At 37.3% G+C, this 13,573-nt stretch overlaps 1 protein-coding gene across 1 annotated transcript; it reads right to left on the bottom strand.

Moving 5' to 3' along the window:
• Positions 1 to 414: 414 nt before the first annotated feature.
• LOC137127932 (tubby-related protein 1-like) lies at positions 415 to 10,033 on the bottom strand. The gene is made up of 13 exons (XM_067505503.1): positions 9,765 to 10,033; positions 7,255 to 7,387; positions 7,009 to 7,119; positions 6,756 to 6,881; positions 4,838 to 4,957; positions 4,517 to 4,651; positions 4,363 to 4,445; positions 4,066 to 4,230; positions 3,724 to 3,836; positions 3,485 to 3,593; positions 3,265 to 3,363; positions 1,920 to 2,091; positions 415 to 1,547 (listed from the first exon to the last, which is right to left on the bottom strand). Exons 1-13 carry the CDS (start codon positions 9,777 to 9,779, stop codon positions 1,414 to 1,416), a joined length of 1,515 nt encoding a protein of 504 aa, XP_067361604.1. The 5' UTR covers positions 9,780 to 10,033; the 3' UTR covers positions 415 to 1,413.
• Positions 10,034 to 13,573: the final 3,540 nt, after the last annotated feature.

Raw genomic sequence — 13,573 nt, 5'->3', positions numbered from 1 at the left:
AAAGGAGATGATACTGTCAAAAACGTTCTATAAGAGTTTGCCAAAACCAACAGTACAGTACTTTAAAGAAAGGTTTGAGGTTACACACTTACCCTAAAATCAATGCATTTCTTTGTTTTGTTGACTTGAGTGACAGTAATCATTGACATAGAGACAGAACATGCAGGGGGAGCAAGAGAGAGAGAGAGTAGTTTAAATGTTAGCAGGCTGGTATGAAATTAGGGATGTTATATGCAGTATGCATTTTAGCCACTTGGATACTGGATGCCCAAAAGCCATGGATTTCTATCATGACATTGTAATGCTCAATTACTAAACATTATCACGCTTAAGCGGTGGACACCAAACAGGAAGTGAGAAACAAAGGTTGACACATACAAATAGTTCTACAATGAATGCTGACTTAAAGGCAGCTTAAGTTGTGTGCTTTATTTAACATCCTTACATTAATGGTGGCCTAGATAAGCAACAAAGGCAGTTTTAGGAAAATAAAGCAACTTTACAAAATGCTGGAACCCAAAGAAAAAAAAACAACACATGTATAAAAATAAGGAGGTCAAAACAGGTACAAACATCAAAGACAGATGAGAGTATAAACTAAATAATACTGAATATTTTGTGAGCACATCACCTGTTAACAGTAGCTAAACTAAAAAGAATTAAAAGTATGTCTACGTATGTTCCTTTTACAATGTCTGTAATTGCGAAAGGTTGCTTTTATAAGATTTAATAAGTTCCAAACAAGAGTAATCTTACTCTTTTAAGCTATCAGACTAACAGCGTGTCCCTTGTGCAGATTGATGACTCATAAAGGGTAACTATGATTTCATTTTTGGCATGGTATATATGACAAATCAACATGCGGACAATGATCCGCTGTGGTGACCCTGAACTCACGGGATAAGCCGAAAGGACAAAAAATAAATAAATAAAAAATATATAAATATGTGACATAATACTTCTTTGACCTATTGATATTTAAATATATCCAAAGATACGCCATCCAAAACAATACAGCACAACACCATCTTTAAATGATTTGAGCAATAAATAAACACCTTTATCAATGAGGTGTTCTAACATCCTCCAAAAAACCTGTAAGTGTGCTCACTGTAGTCTTTTCAAGGTGTGGAGTCTTACTGTGATTCACAGTGGTTCAGACATTTCTACTGAATGAATGAGACAAACCCAGGACTCCCCTGTGCCATGCTTTGCCAGATTTGATGATAACTGTGTTTTTTACTCCTAGAGAGACTCACACCTATAAAAACAACCAAACAAACTATTAGTCATTGCTGCCCGTGACAGGAAGCATTATGGCAATTCCAGTGAATTCCAGACGACTAGGATGGCCTGACCTGAGTGTGGGTGTGTTTTAGTATCAGTGTGACGAGACATTCGAGGAGCTTTCTGTTATTCACAGGCTATCTTGCCATCGAAGCTAGAGAGAGCGATAGCAAAGGCCTGCACGGCGCACAGCGGGTAGCTGAAGTCCAGTGTGAAAATGTCATCGGCTATCCGTCCAAACTGCATCACAATGTAGTCCACTGGAAGAAAAGCCAAGAGAGTGTTTCAATAAAGCAAGAAACAGACAGACTGGACTGGGTATGTCAAGCATTTTATGGTTTTGATATGAAAGAAGAAGTGTGTTTTCTGTTCTCTCAAAGGCTGCATCAATCATAGATTTTAAAGCCTCAATGAATGTCCTAAAAACTTTTCTGATGAAGTCGTAATTTATTAGCCAGTAAATTCATTGGATTAAAATTGTGCTTGTGGGAAATTTAATTAGTGGGTCCTGCTATGGCTGTCATGTTAAATAGACTAAAGTTAAATCCGACTTGTCCTGTGCTGTACAGTGGAAACATAATTTGATCCGACCAACACTACCAAAAGTGTCAGCACAACCGAGAGATACTCACAGTCCTTGGTGTGGACAATCTGGAAGTTTTTGATTGAGGCCTGTGTGACCCTGCCATTAAAGTTCAACACATGAGATGCTGTTTCTTCGTTCCACACGGGCGTCTTGTTGTGAAGCTCAATCAGATTTTCCATTCTTCTATTCTGGTATCTTATCAACAAGCCGTCACACTCCTGCAAAAAATTGGCAAAACGAAGTCCATAAAAAAACAAGAGTTACATGATTTTACATGCTGGCCTTGTGTTGCTCTCATAATAAATAGACATTTTTCTAATGAATCATGTCTTTCATGCACACGAATCCCAAGTCTAAATTCCACAATCAATAACTCATATTAGCAAAGTAAAGGTTGTGGAAACAAACTGTTGAAATTTCATATTTAAGAAATTATTCAAACTCTTTTTTTTTGTTTGTTTGTTTTTTTTTTGTTCTTTCTTCCTTTGGCAGCAATTACTGCTTTGAATCTTTTGGGTAAGTTTCTACAAGCTTCTTACACCTGGTGTCAGCAGCTTGTTTCATTCTTCCTGACAGATCATCTCAAGCTCCCCTCAGATTGGATGGAAAAGTATCTGAACTGCCTCCTTCAGGTCTCTCTGAAGAGGTTCTATTGAGTTCAGGTCTGGACCACTCCTGTGTAGTCTTGGCTGGATGTAGATCATTGTTGAAATGTAAGCCCTTGTTCAACCAGGTTCTCCAATCTCCAAAGAGGAGAACTTGTGAATTTCCCAAAGTTGTTCTTGTCTAGTTACTAAGTCTGGTGGTTCCAGACTTTTTCACTGAGGCCACTTTGCTGCCACAAATATTTCTAAATGGTGTTCTTGATTTATTCCTTAGCACAAAGATCTACATGTCTGGAGTTGATGGTTTTTGTCCTGACATGTAGTGTGAATTATGCCACTTGTAAACAGATGTGTGTCTTCCTAAGCTATGTCCAATCAATTCAATTTGTCACAGGTGATTCCAGTTAGGTTCTAGAGTCATATAAAAATATTTAGAACAAACAGGTTGCACCTGAGCAGAATTTGGAGAATTTTAAAAGTGTTTGAGTATTGGTAAATGGTATTGGTATATGGAATATTGGTAAATCTGCAATTATATAGCGCTTTTCTACCTACTGGTAATCAAAGCACTTCACACTGCTTCTCATTCACCTCTTCACACACCGATGTGGGAGCTGCTATGCAGCTGGCCAACACTCACTGGGAGCAACTAAGCCAGGGATGAAACCAACAACTGCAAGATTGGTGGACGACCACTCTACCTGTATGTATTCTGCCAGCTGACCTGTGGTGTTCTATTACTTCATTCGTTTCTTTTTACGTCATCTTTGTGTTTCACTATCTTACATTTCTTGGTCGGAGGGGGACCCGTTCGTTGTCCTTGTTCATTCCTGGAATGATGACCGTCATCCTTCTGGGTCCTTTCATTCCTAGGACATTTGTTTCCTTGTGCCAGAAATAATGTAATCAGGATTTTCAAATATTGTTGTTAAAATCAAATATACCCTAAAGCGTCACGCATGAAATGTACAGCAGATAATTGTCAGTGAGCTTTTAAATGACTTACATAAATGATGCCTGCTAACTCCTGCCTTGCATTTGACATGTCTGGAAGAGCTCTGTCTGGATTCAGAGCATTGTCAAACACAGTGAATTTAGTCCCCATCAAATTTGACCTGGGCAATGTACAAAAAACGGTTTTGAATTAATATCTTACAGCATGTTTATACATTACAATGCTGATATGCCGCAAGTTGTGTAAGTTGCTTTTTGAACAGATTAAAGACATTTTAAAAGGCGGTATACCTCAGCTTTCCAACAAAAGTCTCTCCACCTCTCGATAAGACAGTGGCATCGATGGAGATGAGGTAATTTGAAGTTGTGCTTTTCTTTCGTTTCCTTCCAGCCAACAGAAAAGTCTACGATTAAACAAACAGTCCCATTAGAAGTAAAAGAGAGAGTGCAGTAATGCTACACTGTACAGTATACTGATAATCAAATCAGTGGAACCAATTACAGCACTATGTTTCTGGTCTAAATCTAGGTCCTTGTTGACAAATAACATACCAAATTCTCGCCTATTTTTCTGATAAAATTTTCTAAAAAAAAAAAAAGAGAGATGCTTGGCAACAAAATCACACCCCTCACCTTTTTTTCATTGTCTAGGTGAAGGTAGTACAGAGGATAGAGGCTCTTATCCATCCCCCTCTGGTCTCGAGTCACTCTGCATTTGATGGTCATGCCCTGCTGAGCTGGCTGCATCACAAACTTCTCCAGGTTGTCAATCTCAATCTCAGGTGATGGAGATCTCGCCTAAATATTAATAAACATTTGATTTAACCCATGGATGTTTTCTGCATGATACACTAACAGTAAAATTAAATTTTCACCTATGTAACATGATATAAAGTCACAAAAATATTTGATTTGCGGGTGGATTAAGACCTTTTTCTTCTTCCCTTTGCCCTTTTTCTTCTTTGATTTTTCTTCTTGTTCTGAGTCAGAATCATCACTCTCCTCTGCCTTGCCTGAAACAAACAACTGATTTGTTATTAAATTATCAGTGACTCAAACACGGGAACGGTTCTGGTAAACGTGCCTTTCTTTTTCGTCTTCTTGTCTTTGTCCTTGTCACCTGATGCTTGGAACATGGATGAAGAACACGCGGAGGACTTCTTCTTCGATTTGGTCGACTTTTTCTCTTCTTCACTGTCGTCACTGTCAGATTTGGCAGCTGCTCAAGGAACAGGCGCAAATATTTTCAGATAAAGCTTGCACCAATGGAAAAACACTGTTTAAGTTTGTGGTTAAAATAAATGCTACATTTTAGCATCGAGGCACATGTCGTGCTATCAAATCAGCTATGGTTCACGGTTTGAGCTGCAGTGTTAAAAAGTGCAGAGTTAAAAAATTTTGTCACCTTTCTTCTTGCTTTTTGAGTCTTTTTCTCCATTTATCTGGAACATTGAAGCTGGTTCTTTCTTCTTATCTTTCTCTTTTGACTTAGACTTTTTCTCTTTTCCATCAGAGTCTTTGTCTTCTGAAATGAAAAACAAGTGCTTAAAAAAATATAATGCATCCTTAAATGTGACGCCAAAGTTTAGAATCGTGAGAGAATTTGAAATGTATTTTGTTTTCCGAAGGCAAATGGACTTGTGAAGCGAGCTCCAAAGCCTAAACTGTAATCAATCACGCAGCAGAGTTTGACACCACTAACAAACATTTTAAGCACTGGAATCCTCATTTTGTGTGTTCTCACTGTATAATCTCGTCTCACAGTTTTCCCCACCTGTGTTGTCAGATTCTGAGACTGTGAGGACATTAAGACTTCAGCAGGACTTTCCTATGTTTGCTTGCCATCTTAGAAAGAAATATTTTACAACTGTAAGAGTTTTATTCTTAAGAAAAAAGCTTCTAAAGTACACTGGTAAATAAACTGACAATACTTGCAGATATTTGCTCAGCTCTGACGGTGTATATGCAAACTGACAATACTGGGAGTGAACTACTTGGAAGGTATCAAGGAAATAGATGCCAAATTCTTCACTCACATCTAGCGGCACAAGTCCTACGTCCTCATTAAAGTCCCGATACTATTGGCGTTTACTCTTTAAATGTGTTGCCTGATTAGACATCTGTCCAAACATGCTCTTACATCTCTTCATTACTCACTGACCGACTGCTGCTCAAAGCTGTTTGTACTCCCTGTACAGGTTTTGGAATAATGAAATCCCAAAGTTAAGGCAAGCATTTTTAACATACCAATCCCTCGAAACACATGTTATCACTGATAAATATTGCTTTCACTGATTATTAATATATATAAAGTCACACTTTATGATTATATAGTGTTACTAATAGTGTTTGAAACACTGCTTAGAGATAAAGACAAGATAAATCCCTGGATTGGTCACTTGGGCACAACAAAAACAAGCTGTAAACACAACACTGACATATTCACAACTTAAAGCTCTGTTTTTTTTTCTTTTTGTTTGTTTTTTGATGTTGTTGGCTGTCTTAAAATAATATACCTCACTCTTTGTCTGCTAAATGCACTGCCATTTAGTGTGGAACAGGTTACATACAGTTACAGTGTAAGTAAAAACACAACAGTGAGCTGAAAGGCCGCAAACTCAATTTAAACCTTTGGGTTTGCCCCGTTTATAGAAACGTAGTCATGCGACTCATTCTTAGTTTATAAGCATTGATTGTATTAGCTTTAACAAAACTTTTGTTGGATTTATCATATTACCAAAGGTGTAATCATTGATGTCTTCCTACTTCCTACTGATGTCTTCTGTGAGCAAAATCATCATCAGTCTTATAAACTGATGTAGAGGACACCATAGCCGGAAAAGACAGTCTCACACTTCCCTCTAGTTCAGCTTGCAGCTAGAAAACAACTGAAGGTTCATTGTGTCATCAGTCTTTTTTTTAACTATGTGAGTTAAAAGTCTTGTTAGCTATTTGGTGCTAACTGAAAACAAACAGAACTGATGTAAAGTAAAAGTTCTCCACAACGCTAAAGATGAATCAAGCCAAACACTCCTTGGCCAATGACTTCCCGTTTTAACTGCGAATATTACGTAAATTGAAAAGAACATTGTCAGGGTTGCATTAGCTTTAATTACATTTTCCAGAGTTAATCGCTAATGGGAAAGGTAGGCACCTAAGTGTTGCCTCAGTGTGTGTTGCCTCAAACTCAGTGTTTCCACTCACTCACTATTACACAATAAAATCATCTAATCCTCTTAACAACTTAAGTCTGGTCTTAAATCTGTTGTTTTGAGTGGACTGTTAATGCCATTAGAAAAGTGCTCTCCTGTGTCTTGCCATACCTTTAGATTTAGATTTCTTTTCTTTGGCAGAACTTGCAGATGGAGAGCTGTCCCTTGTTGTCTTTTTCTTTGTTTTCTTTTTGGGGGTGTTTTCATCACCATCATCCTCATCATCCTCTTCTATGTCTGAACCTCAAGAGATGGCAAACATTTTTAACAATCCCATTCGTCACACAGCCTAATTTAAACACAACGCTGTAAAAAGTGCTGCTGAACTTCCTTTGATGGAAAAGTAAAAAAATGATGTAATTACCTTTCTTCTTTTTTGGAGCACTTTTGGGTTTCTTTTTTGGCTCTTTCTCTTTTTCCTTTTCTGGTTCTTCTTTATCTTTGTCTGGTTTCTTTTTCTTTACCTTCTTTCCATCTATAATGTCCAAAAGGAAACAGCACTGTAACCAATCCACTTAATTTACTCCGGCATAAAAAAATACTAGGTTGTCATTTGCGTTCTTTGAAGCAAATACTTAAAATATCAGTGTCTTTCTTCAAGGTTCCTCACTTTCGATGGCTCGGCTGTCCTCTTCTGATGCACCTTCATTTTTCTTGGTCTTTGTTTTTTTGGGCTTGGCCTCAGTTCCATTCGACTTGGCCTCTGCTGTAGCACTGGCGTCCTCTTTCTTCTTTTTTGGCCTCTATGGATTTTCTTAAAAGATACAAAACAAATTAGAAGTGGGATGTGTGGAATAAGTAAGAAAATAATAAGGTAACAAAGGCTTGAGAAAATTTGAATTTGGAAACAAAATAATTTGTTAGAGGACTCAGAAAATATTATACATTTAAAGATCTTTCCAAATGATAACTCACCATTACAAAATCAGATGTGAAGAGAAGCGAGACAAAAGAGGAAACAGGAAGATTAACATGAATTGCCAATGCGGTAAGACAGTGAAATTAAAGTAAAAAAATTAAAGTAAATAAAACATTAAGATATCAACTTGTATTTACTACATGTAAATGTAAAAACAATTCCCTCAAGGAATTTGCAATGTTGGAATCACAAAAATTACTTCAACCAATACCCCATGAATCATGCATGACGCCACAATTTGAAGGGGGAGGGGGTTAGTCCAAAGGAGGAGGGACTGTTACAAACGTAATGAAGAAGTTCTAGAAATGAAAACTCTCCTATTTTTGCTAAGTTTTGTAGCTGAAAAAAAAAAGATAAAAACACATTTTGTAACAGTTTGATGTAATTTGCTGAGGTATCAACTGGACCTCCTGAGTAATAACAAACACAACACAAATCACAACAGTTTCATTAAACCACACACTTTACATCCCATGTATTAAAGGACATGGCATAAAAAGTGCATTGCCTCTTTAGATACAAATAAAAAGCTAAACAATAGACAGCCTGCTGAGATGTCCAAGAAGATGATATTGAGAGCTAGGAATAGAAAACTCCCTTACAAAAAATGCCTTATGGGCTCCACTTGAGCTGTTGTTAAATCTATCATATTGTGGATGACTTTCCCATTTGCTATTCTTTCATCATCACCTGTAAATGGTTTTTATCAGGACAGACACAAGCTTAAGGTACAGTCTAAAAGGGGATCTAAACTCTGACCCTTATGTCTCCCACACAATATCACACACTGATCACTCTTTATTAATATGATACAAGTTTGGAAACTGTAATTACTACATAAAATATTGAAGTGTTGCTGTGTTTTAATGAACACAAAACACAATTCTCCTGTGTTTTTACTTGCTTTTCGTAAAGAAAAGAAGTGTGATGAGTGAAGACTAAAGCACTGAACAAAGAAGTCAGTGTAATTGAGATGTAATCCTATTAGATGTAGATCCTGCATTGATGGAGGCCGTTTTTTTTGTCCACAGGCAATCCACAACAAGTACCAACTGATGGTTTAGCAGCTGTCAAGTTGCCATCACTTATTTTAGTAAAGTATATTTCTGTGGTCATCCTAATAAACCCATTGTCTATTAGATATATCTGTTTATTTAACAAAACTAACAGCTCTAACCAATAAGTTTGACTGGTCTTGTTTAAAAAAGTCCACTTCTTTCACAAGTAAAAAAATAGAAATTACTAAAATGATTTTGCTCATGTCACATACTAACAAGTTATACTGCTTGGTAAATAGTGGAAGAGCTGGAAAACATACTAGTTAACAATACTGGGAGTATTTCCTTAACTGCAAATAATATGGAAATACTTTATACCTATACCTATAGCTCATACTTTGATGCACAATTTCCTTGAGTATTAAACTATAAAGTTTATTGTTCGTACAGCACACATGGTAAGAAAAAAAACTGAAAACCTTTCAAAGTGAATAGAGTAGCCCCTAAAGAAGGAAACAAATGATGGTAGTGTTGGTTTGGATGTCTCTACAGGATGGTTGGATTACAGATTGTCTTCAAATCCTAATGATAATATATATAATATAATATAATTTTCTGCCTTTTTCAGCAGATGAACGCCATAAGGTTGGACATTGTTTATTGAGAAAAAACAGATATGAAGACAACTCATACTGCAGCTGCATAAAGAGATCATTTCCAGCTATGTCTGAATATTTTCTAAGTTAAATAACCTGTCTTTCTACAGTCAAATACTTCCCATTCTTCCATTTACCTCACATGTAGGTCAGAGATTATTTTTATGCTGTGTCTAAAGCCACATTCATTCAAATGTCCTTGATCTGAAGTTCAAGATGCTGAACTATCCTACACCAAAATAAGGAATCTAAGGCAAAACAGAAACTATTCAAAGTCTCATGAATACACAACAACCTGATGCCAGACTCCAAACTCCAAACTGACTTCATTTGGACTACACGTTGGTAGTCCAAATGCAAATATTGCAAAAGTGTTAACAGACTCCTATTAAAGCAATTTTGTAAATCCCTCCATTTCAAAATATCATTACAAGCCATTAGTATACAGCTAAATAAACACTGAGAAGTTATCTTATTTGGAAAGTCAAAAAAAAATAAAAAATAAAAATAAAAAATACATTTACAAAACACAGCTCCACCCTGTTACCTTCTCTGCAGACATCTCAAAATCTCCAACTTCAGCTGTACAACCACTTCTTTTTAAAGGTAAGAAATTATATAAAGCAGCCTTCTCAGTAAAGCTAATGGAAGAGTGAGAAAGCCCTGTACTGACTGCTCATCTTCATCAGCAGAAAGTTGTTAATAGGATTTATGCGTAAAGCCATCTGCTCCACATATACACGTCAACGGGAGAAACCAACAGGAAGGCCCCGGAGGAGGGAGAAGACCTGTTTAAAATGTCTGTCCTCTATTGAGAGACCTAAGATTAAATGTAAGTTTTAATGCCCAGCTTCAGTACAGCTGTCATCATTTCCTTTCTTTATGCCTGTTGTATTTAATAGGTTAGACTTGCTTCCAGTGAACTGTGAATTAAAGGAATAGGGTATAGTTAGCTTGGGTTCTGTTTATTATGTGTGTGTGTGTGTGTGTGTGTGTGTGTATGTGTGTGTGTCCATATTACTAGCAACTATCGTTGTGCATACAATTTATATTTAAACATAGCGTCCATTTTGTCTGTTAGCAGCCATGATGTCAATGTTACATTAATAGGTCACACAGGCGATGGGAACTGGGTCTAAGCAGGTCTGGCTGACAGAAACCAGTAAAGCTTTCCCTCGCTACTAATTGGCTTAGCACCACTTAGCTTGTACCAGTGGAAAGTGGGTGTAGTAAAGCAGTAATAACCATTCAGAAAACCATAAGCTCTCATGTAGCACTAATGTAAACATACCTATTTGTAGAGGCCTCTTTCACAGTGTTCTTATGGACAAAGAAGGTTTTGGTCTAAAGAATTGTGAGAAATCGAGTGAACTGGCTAAAGGTCATCCAGTCCAAACCCTCTACATATAAACCAATGTGTAAAGAAATGGTATGAATACATATATTGATATGTGTAACTAGAAAGTGGTTTGCGTATGGCGCACTGATTGTTAGCTTCAATCCAGTTTGTGAATGCCTGCAAAGCTCCACACAGAGCTCACATGACCTGACTTCTAAGAGGATTATTAAAAAAGCAACAGGTCCCCCATCGACTACCACACAACTTAGATGCCCTGAGCCTTCAAACTCGGATTACTCTAATCAGCCACTCACCATCTGTGAACATATCTAAGGTTTTCATAGAGAAGCTGTGGAGGTTCCCAAAAAAAAGGGGGCATTGTGGCCTATGTGCAAATCCACTTCATGCGAAGGTAAAATGCATTCAGGTCAAAGGAAAATGGGAGAGAGTGCTAAACGCAGGCCCTCTGGTTTGACGTCCAAGACAAGCTAGGAAAATCTAGGAGTAGAAAAAAGTAACATGAGCTACAGAAAAAGTGTAGTGTAATGTAATACAGTGTAAGCGTGAGACGGTTAAAATGCCAAGATGTGTGATTTTCTCTGTCAACCACCAGATGTTGCTGTTCCCCAAGAGACACAAACACCCTGCAAGAAGCAGCTGAGAGGCACCAGGGGGCACATGGAGGTGCAGTATAAATTATGCATACATATTTTTAAAATGACAAGCTCATAGTAATTCATCAAAATTGTGACTTTCTAAGCTTTCCAGTCTCAGAGTTCACTACGGGAAAGTGAACTTAACACGTGATAGGAAATAAAGAAGGAAGATTAATGTGTTTTGTAGTTTTGTGAGGCTGGACCCTCTGTCTCTCTGAATCCCAGTGCTGCTCACACTGTCCAGTCTGCTGACTGTTGAAAAGGGTCTACACTAATGGCTTTGTTGGCATTTCTGCGAACACTTGACAGTAACACGACAGCTGGCAGACAGCCTAAGGAGGGCCAGTGAACTCAAGGGAGCAGTCGAGAAGCCATCAACATCTTAAAGAGACAGAAACTGCAGTGTTTCTTCCCATATTCTTCAACCTATTTAATTTTCGTATGCGTTGTGTTTTATTAATGTGAGCAAGATAGTAAACAGTGTTGAAGTAGTGTGAGAGAGTTTACCAGACAGGCAGTGAAACCAGATCTTACTATACCAACAACTGTAACAACAAGCCTGAATGAAATAATAACACATCAATAAAAAGTTATGGTAAAACAGGGACCGTTCTTGCCATAGTACAAACACTCAGACAGGAAGAATTATGTTAAATACATAAAGGTGGAGTGTCTAGCGGCAGTGACCTCAGTTTGGGGAGGGGGTAAGGCTGATAATATTTTCGTTCACCCATGTGTTTAGTGCTGAAACAGCATGTTATTGAGGACATGAACCCGGTGGCACTGTAAAGCTGGGTGAATCATCAACTCAGAGAGGGCACATATCTCAGGAAGGACAAACAATGAAGACGAAACAGGAAAATCTGGGTTAAATAAATCTATCCCCAACGGAGGGATTGTTCAAGGAAGGTGGAAGGGTAGGCAAAAAAAAAAAAAAAAAAGACAATGGCAGGAGGTCTTGTCCATTCTTTATAAATGTGAAGATGCTATTCAGGAGCAAAAATAGTCTCCTGGGTTGTAGTTGAAATGAAGCTCTAGAACTCAATGATGATTCAAAAATTCACATTACCTGTTTCATACTCCAAAATTGAAATCCTACCACACATACTGGGTAGTATAAAAAAGTTAAATAAACTATTGCTAATCAAAACACTGAGTTTATAGACACACCAGTGGCCCTTTGAGGCCGCAATGCTCATAAGAAAACAGAAAATAAAACCTCTGCATGGATGAAAAATGAGGACCCAAGTTTGCTATTCTTAGATTGTTATCATTACTGGTGGAAAAATACACAAAGACCATTAGCTTTTGGCATCCAGTCTAAAATGTGTCTGTCTCAGCTCTACATTGTTCGATTTTGCTCACTATTCATTAATTGTACTGCTGATAAGCTGATGCCATTAACACGCCAATATTAGCCTGGTAGCATCGTTTGCAGCACATGATCAGGATTTTAAAAAGGTACCACTATAGTAAAAAGGTGTGTGTAAAATCAGTGGGTTTAAAGCTTTATGAAGTTTCAAAATTCTTTTTGCCATCGACATTTGCAAAAATGTTTGTTTGCTTAAACATTTTCCAGAGAAAAAAGAATAATGATAACAGAATAATTTCAAAACGTTATACAACCTATTCAGCATATTACATACTATTTATCTTCATATTTATTTACCTTTGTGACTCTTGAAATGTGTTGTTAGCATGATATGTTGGCATTAGCTTCAAAATACTGCCAATGTAGACAAAGCTTTTTATATAATTAGCATTTAAACAAATTGAAAATGTATCTTTGAAATTTAAAGTCTCTATGCTGTGTTTTTCAGGAAAGCCCCATTTAAACATCTCAAAAATGAAAGAACTGTTTCTAAACCTTTTTCAAATCAATGTTAATTTTGGAAAACATTTTTTCACACATTTGGCTGCAGATGTTCTTAAAAGTATAGACTGCACAACAGCTAACTTCTAATATGTAGGAATAAAAACAGCCGTTTATTAAATTGAGCCTTTTTGAGAAATCTGGGAGCGATGCAATCATATGGACCAGAAGAAGGTTGCAGACGTGGCACTGATGCTGTAAAGTTAATTAAAGATATTATTGCACACTAGCATAGTGTAGTGGATTGATGCTGGGTGTGTATATCATGGGAAATGGACTGCACTTATATCGAGCTCTTTCTTAATGAACAAAGTGAATGAGCCTCTCATTGACCCATTCCCCCCCAACATACACATACACACACACACACACACACACACACACACACACACACACACACACACACACACACACACACACATATATACACACCCACCAATGAACCACTGTGATTTCTGGATAACTGGCACTAGTTCCTGAGCAACAAC

The sequence above is a fragment of the Channa argus genome, chromosome 5 (assembly GCF_033026475.1).
Source record: "Channa argus isolate prfri chromosome 5, Channa argus male v1.0, whole genome shotgun sequence".
Taxonomy (NCBI): domain Eukaryota; kingdom Metazoa; phylum Chordata; class Actinopteri; order Anabantiformes; family Channidae; genus Channa; species Channa argus.
Note: the sequence above shows the minus strand (reverse complement) of the source record. Positions and strands in the feature narration are given on the sequence as shown.

Bases quoted from the DNA above. Each gene is read 5' to 3' on its own strand.
- LOC137127932 (XM_067505503.1), bottom strand. The intron at 6,882-7,008 runs GTAATTACATCA...CTTGAGGTTCAG, and splicing joins TGCTCCAAAAAAGAAGAAAG to ACATAGAAGAGGATGATGAG. The intron at 3,364-3,484 runs GTAAGTCATTTA...TTCTGGCACAAG, and splicing joins AGTTAGCAGGCATCATTTAT to GAAACAAATGTCCTAGGAAT.